Below are 19,017 nucleotides of genomic sequence, written 5' to 3'. Positions count from 1 at the left end.
AGCACTAGAAAAAGTTACATTTTGGTAACAATTTAATTACTGAAAGTCCTCAGATTAAGGAATTCTAATAAATATAATGTATCTATGCATTGTTCGCCTCTACAAATATGTAAAAATTTGCCATTGATGTTTCCTATTTGAGGGTGAAATTTTAAAGGTGAGAACAAACAGCATTCTTACAAACAAGGGTAGAATTGTTCAGCCTTTAAGTTCAGTAATTTAAAGCTATAGTTCTAAAATACAGGCACAAAATTCATGAAGAGCTGCACATTACAGAATCAGTTGGTTATTTAAGAGTATTTTAGCAGGTTATTTCACATTTTTATAACAGGTGAGAAGCTATTGTAATTTCTTGGTGTCTGTTGCAGCAGATATCGTTAAAGGCAAACTGGTGCTTTGAAGTTGGAGTGAGATTATTATGCACAGGTGTTAATTAGGGATGTATTTTTTTGATTCTTGAGAAAATTGCATTTTTACAGTTTAGGATTGCCGCTGAAGTAAAGCAACAGACTTCAGCAGTTGCTGTAGATTTGTGGAGGGGGAAAGTGGTTTGCTACCTTTGGCACAGAATGAGAAAGGATGAGAATAACTACGTCTGTTTGTTTGCACTGGGAACCATTTGCAGCTAAACTGCTTCTCCTACCCTCATCTTTATTCACCAGAATAATCTTCTCAAACTCATTTTTGTATCCAGAATAATTAGTTCATAGTTAATATTTTTGTTCCTTTAAATGGAGAAGAATGCACAATTATACTAGAATGTAGAATAATTTGGAAAATCCTGTCATTGTAAAAATCACACACGTTGCTTTTGTGGGAAACTCTGAATATGCAACAGAAATAATAGTAAAGAAATGGAAATAAATGGAAAGCTTTCTGTGAATTTACCTCTTAAAATGTATAGCTTTTTCATATTTATACCATATTTTGAAGTTTAAGATTTTTATTGCTTTGATTAGGGAATTATTTTTTCAAGCAATGATTAATTTAGAGTGTTAAACCAACCACAGTTACAACTTCTGCAGGTGATAACTAAAGCATGTACTATAAGACGAAGGAAGACTGTTCCTATTTGATAGTGAAAAATATAAATATTCTGATTTTTGCAAAATGGCAAAAAATTCATCTATCATTTGTCATTTTCAGTTCCATTAACCTCCTTACCTTTTAGAAAAGAATAATTTAGGTATTCCTTTAAGCAGCCATATGGCATTTTGAGCCCTCTTATGTGGTTTTTTAATTTATTGAAATCTGTTTATTAAGAATTCATTTAGGATATTAAAGATTATATTAGTTGCTTCAGGTAAGATATTTTATTTGGAATATATAGGAAAATAACGATGAAATAAGCATACTTATTTTAAAAATATGTCTATTACCTTAGTTTTTAAATAGTAATTTCATTCTTCTCTGCCTGGTTTTCACAAAGAATTTCCAGAAGTCTGTTAGTCTCAAAGAGTATTCAAAATAAGCGCAATCTGTGATTGTTGGAAGTTTGGGATGGGGGGAACTTGGGCAGTAGAATTCTGCTTGCATCATAACAAGTGGATTTAACTATTTAACCATTAATGAAACTTTACCTGTTTCTTTTGTTTATAGGGAGGAGGAGACAAAGAGTACATCGTCCACGTTCCCCAATATTGGAAGAAAAAGATATCCCTCCCCTTGACTTGCCTAAATCCTCAGAAGACTTAATGGTGCCTAATGAGCATATAATGAATGTTATTGCCATTTATGAGGTACTGCGGAACTTTGGCAGTGTTTTACGCTTGTCCCCTTTTCGTTTTGAAGACTTCTGTGCTGCTCTGGTAAGTCAGGAGCAGTGTACACTTATGGCAGAAATGCATATAGTGCTTTTAAAAGCTGTTTTACGTGAAGAAGACACTTCAAATACTACCTTTGGACCTGCTGACCTCAAAGATAGTGTGAATTCCACGTTGTACTTCATAGATGGGATGACATGGCCTGAGGTCCTGAGGGTATATTGTGAGAGTGACAAGGAATATCATCATGTTCTTCCTTTTCAAGAGGCAGAAGACTACCCTTATGGACCAGTTGAGAATAAAATCAAAGTTCTGCAGTTTTTAGTGGATCAGTTTCTTACAACAAACATTGCACGTGAGGAATTAATGTCAGAAGGTGTGATACAGTATGATGACCATTGTAGAGTTTGTCACAAACTGGGGGATTTGCTTTGCTGTGAGACTTGCTCAGCTGTGTACCACTTAGAGTGTGTGAAACCACCTCTTGAAGAGGTACCAGAGGATGAATGGCAGTGTGAAGTTTGTGTAGCACATAAGGTGCCTGGCGTAACGGACTGTATTGCTGAAATCCAAAAAAATAAACCATACATTCGTCATGAACCTATTGGATATGACAGAAACAGACGGAAATATTGGTTCCTGAACAGGAGGATTGTTATGTAAGTAAATGTTATGGAAACAGTAGCATGTGTAATAGTATATGCTTTTTAAACCTGATTTTAAAAAAATGAATGCTTTTGTTTTTAGTGTGGGGCCAAAATGTATATTTTCCAAATTGTAATTTGTTTTTATGGGGGGAAGTATGGTGCTCATGGCAGTAGCAAAAGTTGGACAATTTTCATTGGATTGCAACTTGATATTTGTGCTTAAAATTTTTGAGGTGAAATGTATGGACCTGGTTAAAAACAACAAATGTGCTGTTTGTTATTGTTTTGTGATAGATGTGTGGGATTTTTTTTTAATTTGAGGGAGTGAGAGTAGAATAGTATTTCTTACTGAATAGTATTACTTGTCTTACTGTATAGAATAGTATTACTTGTGTGAAGTGGTAGTTTTTAGTTGTCATAGTGACTGTCCAGAAGAATACAGTTCTGTTCAGTATTTTTTGAAACCATTATTTCCTTTCCATTTTGCACTGAACTCCTGAACATAAACAGTTCAGGCCCAGACAATAGCTTCATGTAATTGCAGCTGTCATTATGGGGTGGTTGTGTAAAACATTTGAGCTAGAGATAAAAAGCATTATTATGGAATCCTGAAATTAGAAGCTGCATCTGAAAAAAGTCCTCGTGACTAAATTTACAGTAGATGCATTTTCAGGTTTTAGTAAGATTTGTTTTAGCAGCAGTTGAAGAGGCAGATCACTGACCCTTTCTAGTAATTAAGATTGAGAGGTAGCTTATTATAAGAGTGTCTGTTAAAAACAGAAAATCTGCAATTGCAGTAGAGTTACCAATACAGGGCTCATAAATAATCTTCAGAGCATTGCAGTATTCACAGTTGTTGAATAGTGACAGAGAACAACAAAACAAATAACAAACAGCCCCTTGATGCAAAACGCTATGATCCTGCACGCCGCCAGTGTACCTGCAGGTGGCATCCAAATGCCAAGGCTGCTGATTCTTTTCTATCTGTAGGGCCATTAGTATATTTTTCCGAGTTAGTGGTAGGACACTTGCTGAAGCATGTAAAATGCTTTATTAAGCATGTTATTTTCATTGCCACACAGCTGCTGATTTTTAACCCCCTTTGTTTTTAAATTATAAAATAAAGCCTTTTCAGATATAGTGTAGCCTTGTGGTCACTGTATCTTTGGTAAAAGAAATGTAGCCCTGAATTCAGGGAGGAGGTTTTCTGCTTCACTAGCATTAATCACAGTTGGCCTAGTTGAATGGCTGGAATATTGCGGTGCAAGATCACAAAGCAGGCAGCCATGTAATTCAACAGGGCTTAATACAAATGTAAAGCCAAACCAGGCTTTATGTTACATAAATGAGCCTCAGTCTTCCATACACCTCCCGTGTATCCCAGTTTTGTTCTTTAGTTTGCAGCTCCTCTCCAAACCAGAATTGCTAGTGGAATGGTCAAGGTTTAAGATTCTGCTGTGGAAGAGAACTGCAAACCATAATTTTCAACAGCCAGAGACCATAAGAGGAAGTGCAGAAGAATGAGAGTGCAAGTGTGAAGGTTATATATATAATGCCAAGCTGTAGACTGATAATATTTCAGAAATGCCCCAGAATGTGATTTGCCTTTATAATGTCTCTGTATTAATAGCTAGAATTTGGGTGCACTGGAGTTAGATTGGAGTATCATTAGAACTGTATGATGCTCAAACTAGCCAATTGCATACTAAAGTGGACAACAAGTTAAAGCTCAAGATTGAAATTCAAAACTATAATGTAACAGGTTATATTTTAGTAATTCCACTGTTATGGGGTAATAAAATATGGGGCTGACACACAGGAGCCCTACAAATTAAGCTCGATCCTCATTCCGGTGTGACTTTACATCTTGCAGCGTGGTGGCATAGCTCTCCTTTTCAGAAAGGTTGCAACAGACTCAAAATATAAAGCAGTTGGAGAGGTAGGCAGGATGTGATATCATGGAGAGTCCTGTCTGCTTGTGGGCCCAGTAGTTCTGAGAAGGTCGTCACAACTTGGGTGTATGTGTGATGCATTGTGAATATCATTAATGCTATTTATATACCTGTAAATAATTGGGTAAATCTAGTTTGTTTCCAGATTATTAGATATATGACAATTTTCTGTTTATGTTAATGTAACAGTAGATTCTGTTCTGCTAATGGGTAATAATACATTTTCTGATATGTTACCCTGTTTATTCCCTTCATCCCTTGGCAAGGTTTGTCCTGTGTCCTGTTGAAAGCTAAACTTTCTAGACATCTACTGTCATGTATGCATATCATCAGTATCACTATAGCCATTTGTTTAAGAGTAAGGAATAATATAAAGGAATTAATATGGCAAAATAAGATGGCGTTATGCCTAAAGCTCTTAAATTTGTGGGTTTGTGTGGATAATCTGCTTCCAGGAGTGTTTTTATTATTTATTTAAAACATTTCTATCTTACACTTTTAGGCAGAGTTCCGAGGTTCTGTTTGATTTAAGGTTTTCTAAGCATGTGTGCATACTTGTTCTCAAAGCAGGATGGCATCCTTGACTATTGAGTTGGTCCTCCTATCATTAGCAGATGGCAGGAAGTTTCCTCCAGTTTGTTTTGTGCTTTGGTCAGGAAAGCTGCGCCTTGCAGTGCTCTCAGAGAAGGATTTTTCTCTAAGCTTACTTTCCTTCTTACCTATTATTTTCAGCCCTTCCCTAGGTATTTACCTAATTTATTCTATAACCATGAGGACAGGGGGCATTCATATTCATCCCCATTAAGACAACTTACTCATCAGGTCCCTGTCTAGGGATACGACAGCCAGAGACTGAGCCTACACAACTCAGTTCTTAATGTATCACAGCTTCATTATCCATGCAAAAACTATCACCAGCTGGGTGCATTTAACGTATAGGGCAGGGGTGTCGAACTTATTTGTTCTGAGGGCCAGATCTGACATTAATGAGACCTTGTCAGGCTGGGCCATGTATGTCATAAAATGTAATGCCAGGAGGTGGAGATATAAACTTTATAAAGGACATACACAAGGATTTAAATTTTTTTAAAAAAAAACACGCTTAAAAGATTAGCACTCCTGCAGTATTTTGTTTATTTAACAGCTTCTGATAACTGACACCCCTTGCTTTGAATTATTGCATCAAAATCTAGAGACAGTGTGCTGTAGTAGTCTTAAGTACTATGCTGTTCAGGTGCTGTTCATGTGTGCATCTGTAGGTTGCAAACCTACTTTTGATTTATTGACATTCATTACTGAAATCTCATGATCAATGCTTTGAGCCTCAGACCAAGAGGAAAACGCGAAATGGCGGGCATTACGAACTTTTGTACATAAGTTGCTTCGTGTGCTGGTCAGCCAATGGAGATAACAGGCTTTGCTCTGTAGCTCTTGTGTTGTTGAGCAAGCCTTATGTGGAAGGAAGCAGTGATACAAAAGCAAGCAGTGATGCAGAAGGAAGCAAGAGAGAGAGAGAAGGAAGCAGATGACAGTGAGTTGCTAGTGGGCCTGATAGGAGCCTCAGGGGGCCTGATCTGGACCTCAGGCAGCATGTTTGACACCTCTGATCTAGTGGATCTTTTAATTCAAGCAAAGGAAGGCTTTTCATGCTGTACTACAGGAGAGAGAAGCTGGTTAAATCAGCCAAGCAGGTGATGATCTCAAGAACATATGACCTGGCTCAGATCCAGTTGTTCCTGATCACTTGCATAGAATCTGTTTCCTGGATAGATGTGCATTTGAAAACCCTTCAGTGGACTGTTCTCCCCTTTCAGAGTGACATTTGCTCTTTAGTAATCAGTAGGTTACTGTGTCACTAACTTCAACACATCATGGAGTGTTCAGCTCTAGATAGGAACAGTCCTCTTCAGAGCAAGGAGATCTTCAAGCATTGACATGAATGCCAGCTTGCAAGAATGGGAAGCTCAGAGTCTGAATTCCCTTTGGCAAGGGCTGTGTTCCCAGAATGTTGTTGTTCAGTTGCACGGTCAAGTCTGACTCCTGTGTTCCCAGAATGGTGAGCCTCAACTACTTGCAACTAAAATGCTTAGTTTAGCTTTCTTGGCCTTTGGCCCCAGAAGTCAGAGGTTGCATGTATGCTTTTAGAATTGATACTGTCATGGTGGAGTGAGATAGGTTGGGATTACCCAGAGGGAGAACTTGACCAAAGAACCAGCTGGAGCCAAGCAGCAGAGTAACCAACCTTACAAGCACATTGATTTAACAATCAGGGTCTGGATCCAGGAGAACTGGCTCGCAAACTGGGAATTTTCAATAACGTTAACCCTCTGCTTGGGACCTCTTCACCTCAGCAAGGTTATTCATCCATTTTGTGGCAACAGGGGACTCTGCATCTTCCTCAGAAGCATGAGGAAACATAAAGTGTGAATGAGCAGATTTTGTGTATAATGGCCCATTAAGTATGGTGGCCCTGGTTCTCACAGCTAGTGCAGCAATCACTCACTACCACCGCCTACCCTCCCTCTGCAGCGCTGCACTCTGTTGCAGAACACGCTGTGGCTGGGCCCTACCTACTTCAATGTGGGCAGCATGCCATCTAATCCTTTGAAGCATGCACAGGAGAAGACTTTGCTCCCCCTCCCTTCCAGTTCCAGGAAGGAGGGGGGAAAGCCTTCTCCCGCAAGCGCTTCAAAGAATTAGATGGCACGCTACCTGCATTGTAGCTGGTAGGGCCCAGCCGCAGTGTGGCGCACTCTGATGGGGGGGAGCAACAGAACACGGTGCTGCATTGCAGCGCTGCAGAGGGAGGGTGGCAGCAGCAGAGGGGGCAATGGGCAGGGAGCCTTCCTGGGGTGTCATGCACCCTAGAGCCGGCGCTGCCTTCAGTGCAAGGCAGAGTGATATCAAGACACCAGAATTTCAGGGCTTCATTTTTTCTCTTCCTGGGGGTTACATATAGTATTGCAAGTTTTGTGAACTGATTACAGTCTGACGATGGTAACTTTGAAGGTCCTTTTTCTGGATATAGTGACCTCAGCTGGAGCTATGTCTGATCTGAGGGCCCTTTCCATCCAGTTGGGCTTCTAGATTTCAAAAAGAACAAATTCATTGTTCTTGCTCAATTTCAATTCTGTATTCCCCATTCACAGCCTTCAGACCACTACTTCAGATCTTCGTAGATCTTAGCAGTATAGAACACATCTGTAATCGGAGCCCTTGCTCATTGTTTTCATCCATCCATAAAAGGCAGGAAAGCAATCCAAAGTTTGATTCAGTAGGCAGTGAAGGGAATTTCTTTTCTTCATTTATACTGCACCCAGGGGTGTAGCCAGAAAGTTTTGGGTGGTGGGGCATTGGGAAATCCTGGGGGAGCCAAGGAGGGGGGAGAGAGAGAGTTGGAAGCTGCTGGCAGAACGGCTCCCCTGCCCACAGCCAGCAGAAGAGGAGAAGGACTTGGCTTCGAGGGGATGGAAGGCTGCCATCCGCTGCCCCCGCCACCACCCTTGTGACTCTACTGGCTTCCTTGTCTACATGAGTCGGGGAGAGAATCTCTGACTCTTTTTGCTTTTTGTAGTAGTAGTAATAATAATAGTGGTGGTGATGAATTTTTAAAAAACCTATTTTTTTTAGTCTGGAAAAAAGGAAATGAGACTGAACCTTCTTTGACTATGCCTGGGATCATTTTGGAAACCCCATGCACGTCTTACATTTTAAAAACATTTTTTGAATTTTTGATTTAAAAAACAATTTCTGCAGCACTCATCCGTGGGGGGGGGGGCAATGTCCCCCACAGCTATAGGCCTGATTGTGTCTTTCTCCCTAGTGAGGATCCAGTGCAGCTTACATCATTCTCTTCTCCATTTTATTTTCGCAACCTGTCAGATAGGTTAGGCTGAGTGTGTGTGACTGGCCCATGGTCACCCAGCAAACTTCCATATTTGAATCTGGGTCTCTAACCACTAAACCACACTGATTCTCCCACTGGAATGTTTTAACTGTTTACTAAGTACAGTAGAAACAAGCACCTGAGGGGGAATCACTGCACTCAGTAACAAATGTAGCCACAATTGCAGGGTTCAAAACAAAGGTTCAGTGGAAAACACATGCAAGGTAGCTGCATGGGCTTCTGCTTCTGTCTTTGTGAGATCACCACTTTGGCTGATTCAGTCTTTGGTTGCAGAGGCATGGAGCAGGTACTGCAAAATGTTTTCTCTTTGGCAGCTAAACACACCTGAAATCTGAATACAACACTGGAATTTCTTATAATTCAGGGAAGCCCTCTTCCTCTGAGTGAAAGCATTAAATAGGACATAAAGGTTCCTGCATCCTTGCTACATTGTGCTTTTTACAAGGAGGGGTTTGTTTTTCATTTTCCTTGATTACAGGAGCTAATTGAAATTTTTAAACTGACACACAACTGCCCTTAGCATTCTGACTTCCTGGATGGAATGGGCATAGTTTAGGTTTGTTTCCCCCTCTCTTTCTAATGTATAAACTAATGTTTCTGTGTATGTGGGGAATCCTTGTCTATGAGTGGCTCTCTTTCACTGCCCTACTGATAGGCATGGGTTTGCTGTTGAAGACATGCAACCTCTTGGCCTGCAAGGAATCACAGAAACAGAGAACAGTTTGGAAATCCTTGCCCATCAGTCTTTCATAAACTCTGAGACAATGGCAGATGCAGTTCTACACCCCACTTTTTAACTTTCACTGACTCTCATCTGCCTTCATCATTCCATGTTTCCAGGAGCACATTTAGTCCTCATCAGGATTTGCTTTGGTTTTGATTTCATTTTGGCTAGTTTACAAATTCATATTTTTCCTGCATACCTGAATAAATTCCTTGTTCTGTAAGTGGCCTGGTTTGTTTTTGTTGCTTTTATTATTGATATCGGAAGTACCCATATTATGATAGAAATATTACAATATATTATGTTAGATACGTTAGCTATTGTGGTAGAAAGATAGATGATAGAATAAATGGTGTATAAAACCCCCAACTCCAAAATCTCTGGTTCCATCAAATTTGATAATGCATCAAATGGAACCGAGAACAGAGAATATGCTGGGATGGCTTGCTAATGGCTGCCATTGAGTTTTGAGAAACAAAAGGGAGTGGCTGCATTAGGGGACATAGCTAAGAGAAGGCAAAAGCTCACCCTACCACACACACAATGTGGTCACAAAGAACACTACATGTATTAGACAAAAATATTCATAACTGGTAACTTTTCTGGAAATTTTTCTATGACGTTTTTCCACTGGAATTTTTTGTTTCTAAAAAGGACTTATTTTTTAAATAGGAACATTTACCAATTACATGGGTGTTTTCAAGTTGTAACTAAACCTTTTCAGGTATCTATTCCTAAGAAGTGTACAGTGTTTGTGTAGGGAGTGGAGGGTTTCAAGGAACTATTTGAGCGTAATAAAATTATTATAATAGTTACTATACTTGCTTAGCAAAGAAGAACTCCTCAGGTTCCTAGACTGGTTAATAACTCGTTTTCCAAGAGATTGGCCAGATGAGAGTATTCGAAAGGTCCAGCTCTTATATGGGGTCCCAGTTTGGATCATAGCCTTGGACAACAACATTGAAGGCGTCCAATCAGAATTTCTACGGAAAATCTTGGGATTCCCGAAGTGCGTACCATATGCAGTTCTATGTTTAGAAACAAGGATGAATCTTGTGGAGACACAAGCAAGGCTAATGTTATATAAATATTGGTTACGGCTACATTTCTACTCTGATTCGGAGAGCCTTCTAGATCAACTGCTTTCAGAATCCAATATGTCAAATTGGTTAGTATTTATTGAGAGGAAAATTAAGTCTATGGGCATTGATATAGATTCACTTTTTATGCTATCCCTAAAAGATGCATTCTTGAAACTTAAGCTTAGAATTTTGGATATCGAAATGCAAACATTATATAGCCTGGCCAACAAAACTTGCTCCCCACTGAATTTTGAACTTCCTCTTTCTGTAGGGAGATTAGCGTCATATTTCTCCTCTCTGCAAGCACCACAACAACGGCGTGCTTTCTTGTTAACGAGAAGCAATGCATTACCATCTGCTATTTTATTTGGCAGATTTAACAGGATTGATTACTCTGCCAGACATTGTCTTTGTAATCCCAAATGTATCAAAACTATCTCCCATGTATTATTGAATTGTCCCCTTTATGATGATATTCGTTGTACATATTTGAAAGATATTTTAGCAGATATGTTGAGCTGTGCTGATTCAGGCAAAGTCTACAGACTTTTAAATGACACCTGCTCTGAGTTAACTTTAACGGTTGCTGAATTTCTTCAACAGGCCATGGAAATCCGACAGAGACTGGCTCTGGAATGACCCTATCTTATTTGTTTTATTCATTTAATTTTGTTAAACTTGAAATTACATATATATTTTACTCATTTTATGTACATTAGCTCCCCTGCGTGCTCTATTATCCAGGATTTTATATTACTTATATTTTTATATGTACTGCTAAATCTGTTTTATGCCAATAAAGGCTTGTTGTTGTTGAGAGTATTCCACAACACATCAGATATGCATTGATCTAACTATAAGAACATAAGAAGAGCCCTGTTACATGAGACCAGTGGTCCATATAGTTCAACATCCTGTCTCACATAGTGGCCAACCAGTACCTCTTCAGGTCCAACAACAGGACATAGAGGTAAAGGCCTTCTCCTGATGCTGCCTGCTAGCACTGGTGTTCAGGGGTTTACTGCTTCTGAACAGGGAGAATCCTTTGTCACCATGGCTAGTAACCACTGATGGTCTTGTCCTCTGTTAATCTATCTAAACCCCTTTTAAAACTGTCTCTCTGTGTGGCCATCACTACATCCTCTGGCACTGAAGAGAACAAACCTGCTCCCTGAGAGGCAAGAACTCCATGCATCAAGCACATGCCCATGATTTCTGCCCAGTGGGTAGATAATCAATACATGTGGCATTCCCTATAAAACACTGGATAGCCCCTGCTGGCCTTCTACCTTCATAACTGGTGTAGTTTCATTTAATGATATTTTTGAGAGAGACAGATCTTCATCAAATGTCACAGGACCAAAAAACTTTACAAGATTGTGTATTTTTTTGAATCCTTTGAGGTCCCTGCTCTCAAAAAAAGAATGAAGCACCCACGTGGAGGTAATTAAGGATCCAGCACTCCACAACAAGATCTGTAAACATTATTTTTGGAAGCATTGTGTCAGACTTTTGGTCAGTTACTTGGTGCATCATATTGTTGAATAGTTTTCTTTTAATGTGTGAACATCATAGGTAGAACTTTCACATAATTTTCAAAACAAAAAAAAACAACATCCCGCATATAGTGGTGTACCAGAGCATCCTTAGTAGACTGTGAAGACAATAGGATTGGATCCCATGATCTATCTGGGGAAGGCACTGATGGCTGTGAATCTTCCCTGCGTTTTCTACCCCCAGCAGTTTCATCGATTTCCAGTCCTAGGAAGCATAGAGCTGGAAGGGTCTCCAACAGCCATCAACAATTCACAGCTACCTCTCCCCCAGTGACCCCTGCTGTTTCCCCAGAGGAAGGCAAAAACCCTCCAGGATCCCCAAACCAATGTGACCTGGAAGAAATTTCCTTCCTGCCCCCAGAGTGGACATATAAGAAACAGACACAAATCACCTCTGAAGTCTCTTGCAAGAAGAACCCTATAGGGTCACCATGAAGTCAGCTGTGACTGGACGGTACTTTCCACCACCACCAGATGATGATATTGGATTAATATCCCGCCCTATACTCTGAATCTCAGAGTGGTCACAATCTCCTTTACCACCTCCCCCCCCCCCCACAATAGACACCCTGTGAGGTAGGTGGGGCTAAGAGAGCTCTTACAGCAGCTGCCCTTTCAAGGACAACAACTATGAAAGCTATGGCTGACCCATGGCCATTCCAGCAGGCGTAAGTGGAGTGGGGAATAAAACCAGTTCTCCCAGATAAGAGTCCACCCACTTAACCACTGCACCAAACTGAGCCCATATTAAGTAAGCACCTACAGGAAAGGGAAGATTTAATCAGCATGACTTAAGAGGCTACCAGAGAGTTCTAAAAATTACCCACATATACCATAAGTTGGCTGAAACTTCACAGCACTTTTCACTACCACTTGTCACTGGCAGAACATTCATAATGACTTGAATCCTGCCAACTGCAAATGTAGCAGAGATTGAAGAAGGAATCTTTCTTGCTCTTTCTTTCCTCAGCAGCCCCCTGCACCCTCACAAAATTGCTCCTGATGGTTGAGGACTCCTGGAAATGGTATAGGACAGAGGTGGCCAAACTGTGGCTCTGGAGCCACATGTGACTCATACATATTGTGGGCTCTTGAAGCCCCCACTGCCCCATTGGCTGGCTTGGAGAAGGCATTTATCTCTTTAAATCACTTATCCAAGCCGGACAGTGGCTTTGAGAATGCATTTAAAGTTGAAGTTGCTTTCTTTCTACTTGTCTCTCCCTCCCTCCCCCATCTATCTATCTTCCTGCCTGCCTTCGTGCTCTCAAATATCTGATATTCATGTTTGCGGCTCTCAAATGTCTGATGTTTATTCTGTGTGGCTCTTATGTGCTTTAGAGGTCTGCTGTGGGAAGGGTAAACCAGCTGCTCCACTTTCCTCCACTTGCATATAACAGGAGGTTTCTACTAGCCCCTTGTACATCATCTTTTGTCAATCCCAGTGGTTCCCTTATCCTCCAGGAGCAGCTTTGGTGAGGGGAGGGTGCAAGGTGGTGACAGTACCTTTTATGAACTCTACAGTGTTTAGTGGATTGGATCCAAGCCAGTGATTTCGCTCCAACCTAGGTAGTGCTGCAGTCCAACTCTTTGGACTCTGTGGTCAACTGGCAGTTTTTTTAGGGACCATTCTGCCTGAACTGTATTACTCTGCAATCATAGCTGCCAAATAAGAGTGGCTTGGATTGGAAAAATCCTAAAGTTTGACCCATAAAAGCATGGTCTAATCCAAAACCTTGCCTATAGGAGAGAAAACTATTTAATGGAAAGCTTGGGCTGCTGGATGAATTATTCATAAACCCAATAAGGTTATGATGACAGATGTGATGACAGATTCTGAGATTTCATTGAACTCTAACAATATCCCTGAAATGGGTTGATAGCAGTATTGTCAATACAAATACCTTGCACCCAGATTTGGTACCCCGTTCCTAGCTTCTTTCCTCTTGTTGGACTTCTCAGGTTGTTTGATATTCTTTTTGAATCTTTAAGAGAAAGTAACATTCTGTATAGTCCAGTTACATACAGGGTGCAATGCAAAATTGAAGTTAGGAAAGTTATTTGTCTTGAGGAAGCGAAAGGGCCAAATTTGCTTGCTCCTCTCTTTTTGGTCAACAAAGCTCTTCTTGTGGAAAAGCTAGGAAGAGTGAATTTTGCCTCCTTTCCTTTCTTGCTGTATGTAGCACACCAGACTACATGGCTGTAGTGCCAAGTGGGTCTCAACGTGAGAATTCACTTTGCTAGATTCAGATATGGCTGCTGAGCGGTTGAGAAAGCACTGACAGACCGCTGGATCCAAACCCATATTGTTTATTCTACAATCTGCAACCCAAAATGCCTGCTGCAACCCAGAATTGAAGGTTTGTCACTGTACCCTGAGTGCTTTCACAGGTCAGCCTTACCTTACCTCTAGGATCCCACCTTTTCCTGAGATGGAGAAGTGATAGAGTCAGTAATGACCACCAGTGCTGTCCCAGATTTGGGGTGTCTCACATAATGTCTGTGTCCTTAGGCCTGATATTTCTCACATTTTAAATCAAAAATTTTAATATTTTGTGCAAAGCTGAGAAATAAATTGGATTTTCTGCCAGAGAAACCATTACTTGGTGTTGTTAGACAAATATTATAGGGATAGATGTATTCCTCCTGTCAAGTATTGCTGTGCTGCTTTAAAACCTAACAGGGCACTGAGTGGTTAAAAAAGCGCTTTTGTTTTCTTTGTAGTTTTCTTAGAAATGTTTAGCTCCTTTAGGAGCAAAGCAACAGAACCAATGCATTCTAGTATAGGTGATCTGTTTCTCCAATCAGGGGACCAATAATCACGAACACTAACATGACTTTTTGAGCATAGATCCAGGTGGGCAGTCGTCTGATGAAGTCTGCATGCATACGAAAGCTTACATTCTGAATAAAACTTTGTTGGACTCCTACTTTGTTTTTTGGTGGTTTTTTTACAACTTTACTGAAATTAGTTTTACAACTTTACTGAAATTAGTTTTAGTGTAGGGTTTTGCATAATACATACTTTTCATTTAAGTGAAAAACATGGAAAGAAGGTAGATTCAGGTGGGTAGCCATGTTGGTCTGAAACAATAGAACAAAGTTTGAGTCCAGTGGCTCCTTTAAGATTAACAAGTTTAATTCTGGGTATAAGCTTTCATGTCCATGTACACTTCTTCAGACACACAAATACATTTATGAACAGTAAGTTCTAAAATTTTGTAGCAGGTCATATTATACCAACCAGTTTTAGAAATCATGTTAATGTTTTAGCGATTAATAATAATGGCTTTTTTTAGTGATTTGATGGCTAGGCTTGGGTGAGTTGAAAAACATGTTAGTTTACAGCAAGCCCTTTGATACCAAGCTGTTATTCTTCCTGTTTATTTTCCATAATAGCATAGCTATATATATTTATCCTAATCTTTTCAATTATTCTGATTCTGTCACAGAGAGGAAGATTCAGAATGTGAGAGAGATAAGAAAATTTGGTACTATAGCACAAAAGTCCAGCTGGCGGAATTAATTGAATGCCTTGACAAAGACTACTGGGAAATTGATCTCTGCAAAACTCTGGAAGAAATGCGTGAGGAAATTTATCGGCATATGGATATAACAGAAGACCTTACCAATAAAGCACGGGGTAGCAACAAATCCTTCCTTGCTGCAGCAAATGGTAAGACTCTGTTTAACTAAATCCTGAATTGCTAATTGCAGGTTTATATTGCCAAACATGTCCTTTCTGATTTGAATTTCATTAATTTCTATCTCAGCAAAAATGATTTCATTAATTTCTATCTCAGCAAAGGGGTCTTAGTGGATCATACGCTGAACATGAGTCAACAGTGTGATGCGGTGGCTAAAAAGGCAAATGCAATTTTGGGCTGTATCAACAGAAGTATAGTGTCCAGATCACGTGATGTGATGGTATCGCTTTACTCTTCTCTGGTAAGACCTCACCTGGAGTATTGTGTTCAGTTTTGGGCACCACATTTTAAGAAGGATATAGAGAAGCTGGAACAGGTCCAGAGGAGGGCGACAAAGATGGTGAGGGGTCTGGAGACCAAGTCCTATGAGGAAAGGTTGAAGGAGCTGGGGATGTTTAGCCTGGAGAGGAGGCAACTGAGAGGTGATATGATCACCATCTTCAAGTACTTGAAAGGCTGTCATACAGAGGATGGTGTGGAATTGTTTTTTGTGGCCCTGGAAGGTAGGACCAGAACCAATGGGTTGAAATTAAATCAAAAGCGTTTCCGGCTCAACATTAGGAAGAACTTTCTGACCGTTAGAGCGATTCCTCAGTGGAACAGGCTTTCTTGAGAGGTGGTGGGCTCTCCTTCCTTGGAGGTTTTTAAACAGAGGCTAGATGGCCATCTGACAGCAATGAAGATCCTGTGAATTTATGGGGAGGTGTTCGTGAGTTTCCTGCATTTTGCAGTGGGTTGGACTAGATGATCCTAGAGGTCCCTTCCAACTTTATGATTCTATGATTTCTTGAAAGAAGGTACATATCTTTTACAAATAAGGAAGGCCTGGTTTTATTATAAATTAGACTTACACAGTGATGCGACTATTCCCTGAAGTTACTTGTACATTGACACAGGAATGTGTAGATTCTTCAGGCTTATTTGAGAAGGTTCCACTAAACTGGCTGTCACTCATGGAGGAAAAAAAAGACAGCCCAGAGTTACTTTTCCATTCTTTGTTCCTGTTCTTGGAAAGGCTCTAGACTTGGTGCAAACAGTTAATAAGACAGAGTGGCACTGTCTGTGTTTATATTTTTGCTTCCTAGCTTCAAAACTTACAGGAGAGGAGGACTATATATATGTTGATCTGTAGAGCCTGCTTTCCCCTCTGGGGCCTTTATTTTTATAACATTTTATATTGCCATCTTTCCTATAGGTAACTGATTGGGTAAGAACAATAAAAACAGTTCAAAATATTCTAAAAATATTTTAATATGTTAGTGCACAGATTCAGATAGGCAGCTGTGACTTTTCCAAAGTAGGTAGAAACCTCCATGGGTAGATTTTATATAAACTTACCATCCTAGAAATCTTGGATTACAGGAGAAATCTCTTTTCCTCCAAACACAACATAATTTTGATGCTAGAAACAAGTAGTTTTAAATAACTTGACTGTCTTGTGGTTACTTGTACCTTGTTTACATTTCTTGCATTGTTAAGGAGAGATGGCTTTTGAGGGCTGCTCAGCAAGGCTCTTACTCAGCAGAAGGCACCTAATACTCCTATTTCTACATCTTTCTACTTCTCATTTCTTTATTCTGTACCTCAATTCCTTCTTTTGGACTGTTCCTTGTGCCCCCCCCCCCCAAGGTCGAATGGCTGAGGCAGTGGAGACCATGGAAAACGTCAACAAAGCTTTCGTTTCCAAGGAGGATGGGGACTTCCCTGTCCTCCCAAAAATGGGAAGAAAGGACTACTCCCCCAGCATAGTCTTAACAGGGGCAGACCTACTGGTGCAGCTAATGGCAGATGAGCAGAGGCAACAAGAGGTGCATGTTGCACAATTCAACTGCACCTCAGAGGATACCTCAACAGCAGCAGCTGATTCAGGCAGGAAGATGCTGTGCCAGTAAAATGGCAGACACGTGGGTTCAGTGCTGATGGCCACAGTGGAGCAGTCAGGAAGACAGAACACCAACACAGAGCAAAGCAGAGGTGTCTTCCTTTCCTCTCAATCCCCATTTTCTGGATGCCCCATTGAGATATCAAGCCAACTTCACTATGCATTGTTGGAGGAAATCTGGTCCCTGCCAGAGCAGGCCACATCTTCCTCATTAGGGAGCCAGAAAATATATCCTTCTCCAGATCACACCCCCCCCCCCGATTGTTTAGATGGGGAATCAAGAGGATTGCTTGGATAGGAGGCAGGTTGCAGGGCAACTACCCTGCCTGACTAAAATATCGCACACACAGAAAGCAGTGTACAGAGCCCACCCTTCTCACAGTGGTGATCTGCTTCATCTGGGAGGAAGCCAACCCCTCCATTTTGCTCACCATATTGGTAAGCTGATCTATATTCAGCTTACATAGTACCTGAAATATACAGATGAGGTTTTTTCCGGGTAGTTATTCGACTTGGTTATTGCCGAATGCCCACTCCTACCATAATTCAGATTACATCATCAGAAAATCCAATAAGGCCTCAGCCTCTGGGCAGTTAGATTATCAGCTACATCATCTCTGTTCCATCATTTGAGCTAGGAAGCTAGTTCAGTTGATTCCGAAGGAGAACAAAAAAAACCCGGGAAGGTACCAGTAAATTCCTTAAAGTGGTCATGTTTAGTTGCTCTTGGAACAATTACCAGCATTTCTGCATTCTGTTTGACAAGCATCACGTTTTCCTTCAGCTTACATCGTAGGCGAAACCTCCATTTCCTTTTTTGCATTGGCGCTTGATGTTTCACATTCAGTTTTCATGGGTTTCTCCTGATAACTCTTTCCTGCACCTTTTTTTTAATCTCAACAGTGTAACAGTATCAGCTACATTTTCAAGCCAGTTTGGGGCTTTGTTCTGAACATATGGGATCTTTTGATCCTTCAGTGATAAGCTCAGTTCTTCTTGAACTGCACAATGTCAGGTCCTCTGACCATTTTTAAATTATGCTGCCATAATGTCAAAATATTACCAATGTCTCTCTCTCTTTTCTTTTGCCTCATATCATAGCCTTGATCATAACTGTGATTTCTGTGAACTATTGTCAATTGAAGCGGCATTGTCTTGCACTCAGCTACTGTTCTTTTGAACTGTAAATATGAACTTATTTTCACTTTGCAGGATATGGGGAGATCCCATAATATGAACCAAGTTCTACAAAACTTTTTTTTCCAGTACTTCCTTGCTAGGACTCTGAGGAAAATATGCTTGGTTGTTAAAGAATGCTTGGTTAAGGTCATATATTCTTTAACCTGCATATGTCTATTAAGTCAGTCTGGCAATGTGAATTTCCTGTGAAAGTACTGATTTCATACATGACTTTTCTAGGAGCTGAAATCTTTTGTTGGCAAAGATGACAGAGGTGACAGTTTTAGAAGTGATAATTCATTTAGTATCCTGTTCTGTCACTATACCAGTGCTTAATATTTTTTTGAGATAGGCTTATGTTATGCCAATAAAGGTGTGATATTGATTGATATAGGCTTAGATCATAAGGTTTGCTTGCATTTACATTCTTTGTCATTTTTCACAGTGATGGTCTTTCACTGTCTAGTGCTTTCTTCTGGTGATCATTAAAATATTCTGGGTTTGCTCCTAGCACTGGAATTATGCACATTCCACAGTGGACCACACCTGCAGCAGAAACAAGTCTTAGGATCCTTTCCACTGTGTCCCGCATCTTCACTTATACACCAAGTGGAATATGTT

At 40.3% G+C, this 19,017-nt stretch overlaps 1 protein-coding gene across 1 annotated transcript in view; it reads left to right on the top strand.

Annotated features, from left to right (window-relative positions):
• The window catches only part of BPTF (bromodomain PHD finger transcription factor), a 91,357-nt gene that overhangs the window by 13,734 nt on the left and 58,606 nt on the right, over nt 1-19,017 (top strand). Inside the window, exons 2-3 of the mRNA XM_060252856.1 lie at nt 1,600-2,422; nt 15,081-15,304. Coding sequence (XP_060108839.1) covers nt 1,600-2,422; nt 15,081-15,304 — 1,047 coding nt within the window. The remainder of the gene's footprint in view (nt 1-1,599; nt 2,423-15,080; nt 15,305-19,017) is intronic.

This window comes from Heteronotia binoei, chromosome 13 (assembly GCF_032191835.1).
Source record: "Heteronotia binoei isolate CCM8104 ecotype False Entrance Well chromosome 13, APGP_CSIRO_Hbin_v1, whole genome shotgun sequence".
NCBI classification, from domain to species: domain Eukaryota; kingdom Metazoa; phylum Chordata; class Lepidosauria; order Squamata; family Gekkonidae; genus Heteronotia; species Heteronotia binoei.
Note: the sequence above shows the minus strand (reverse complement) of the source record. Positions and strands in the feature narration are given on the sequence as shown.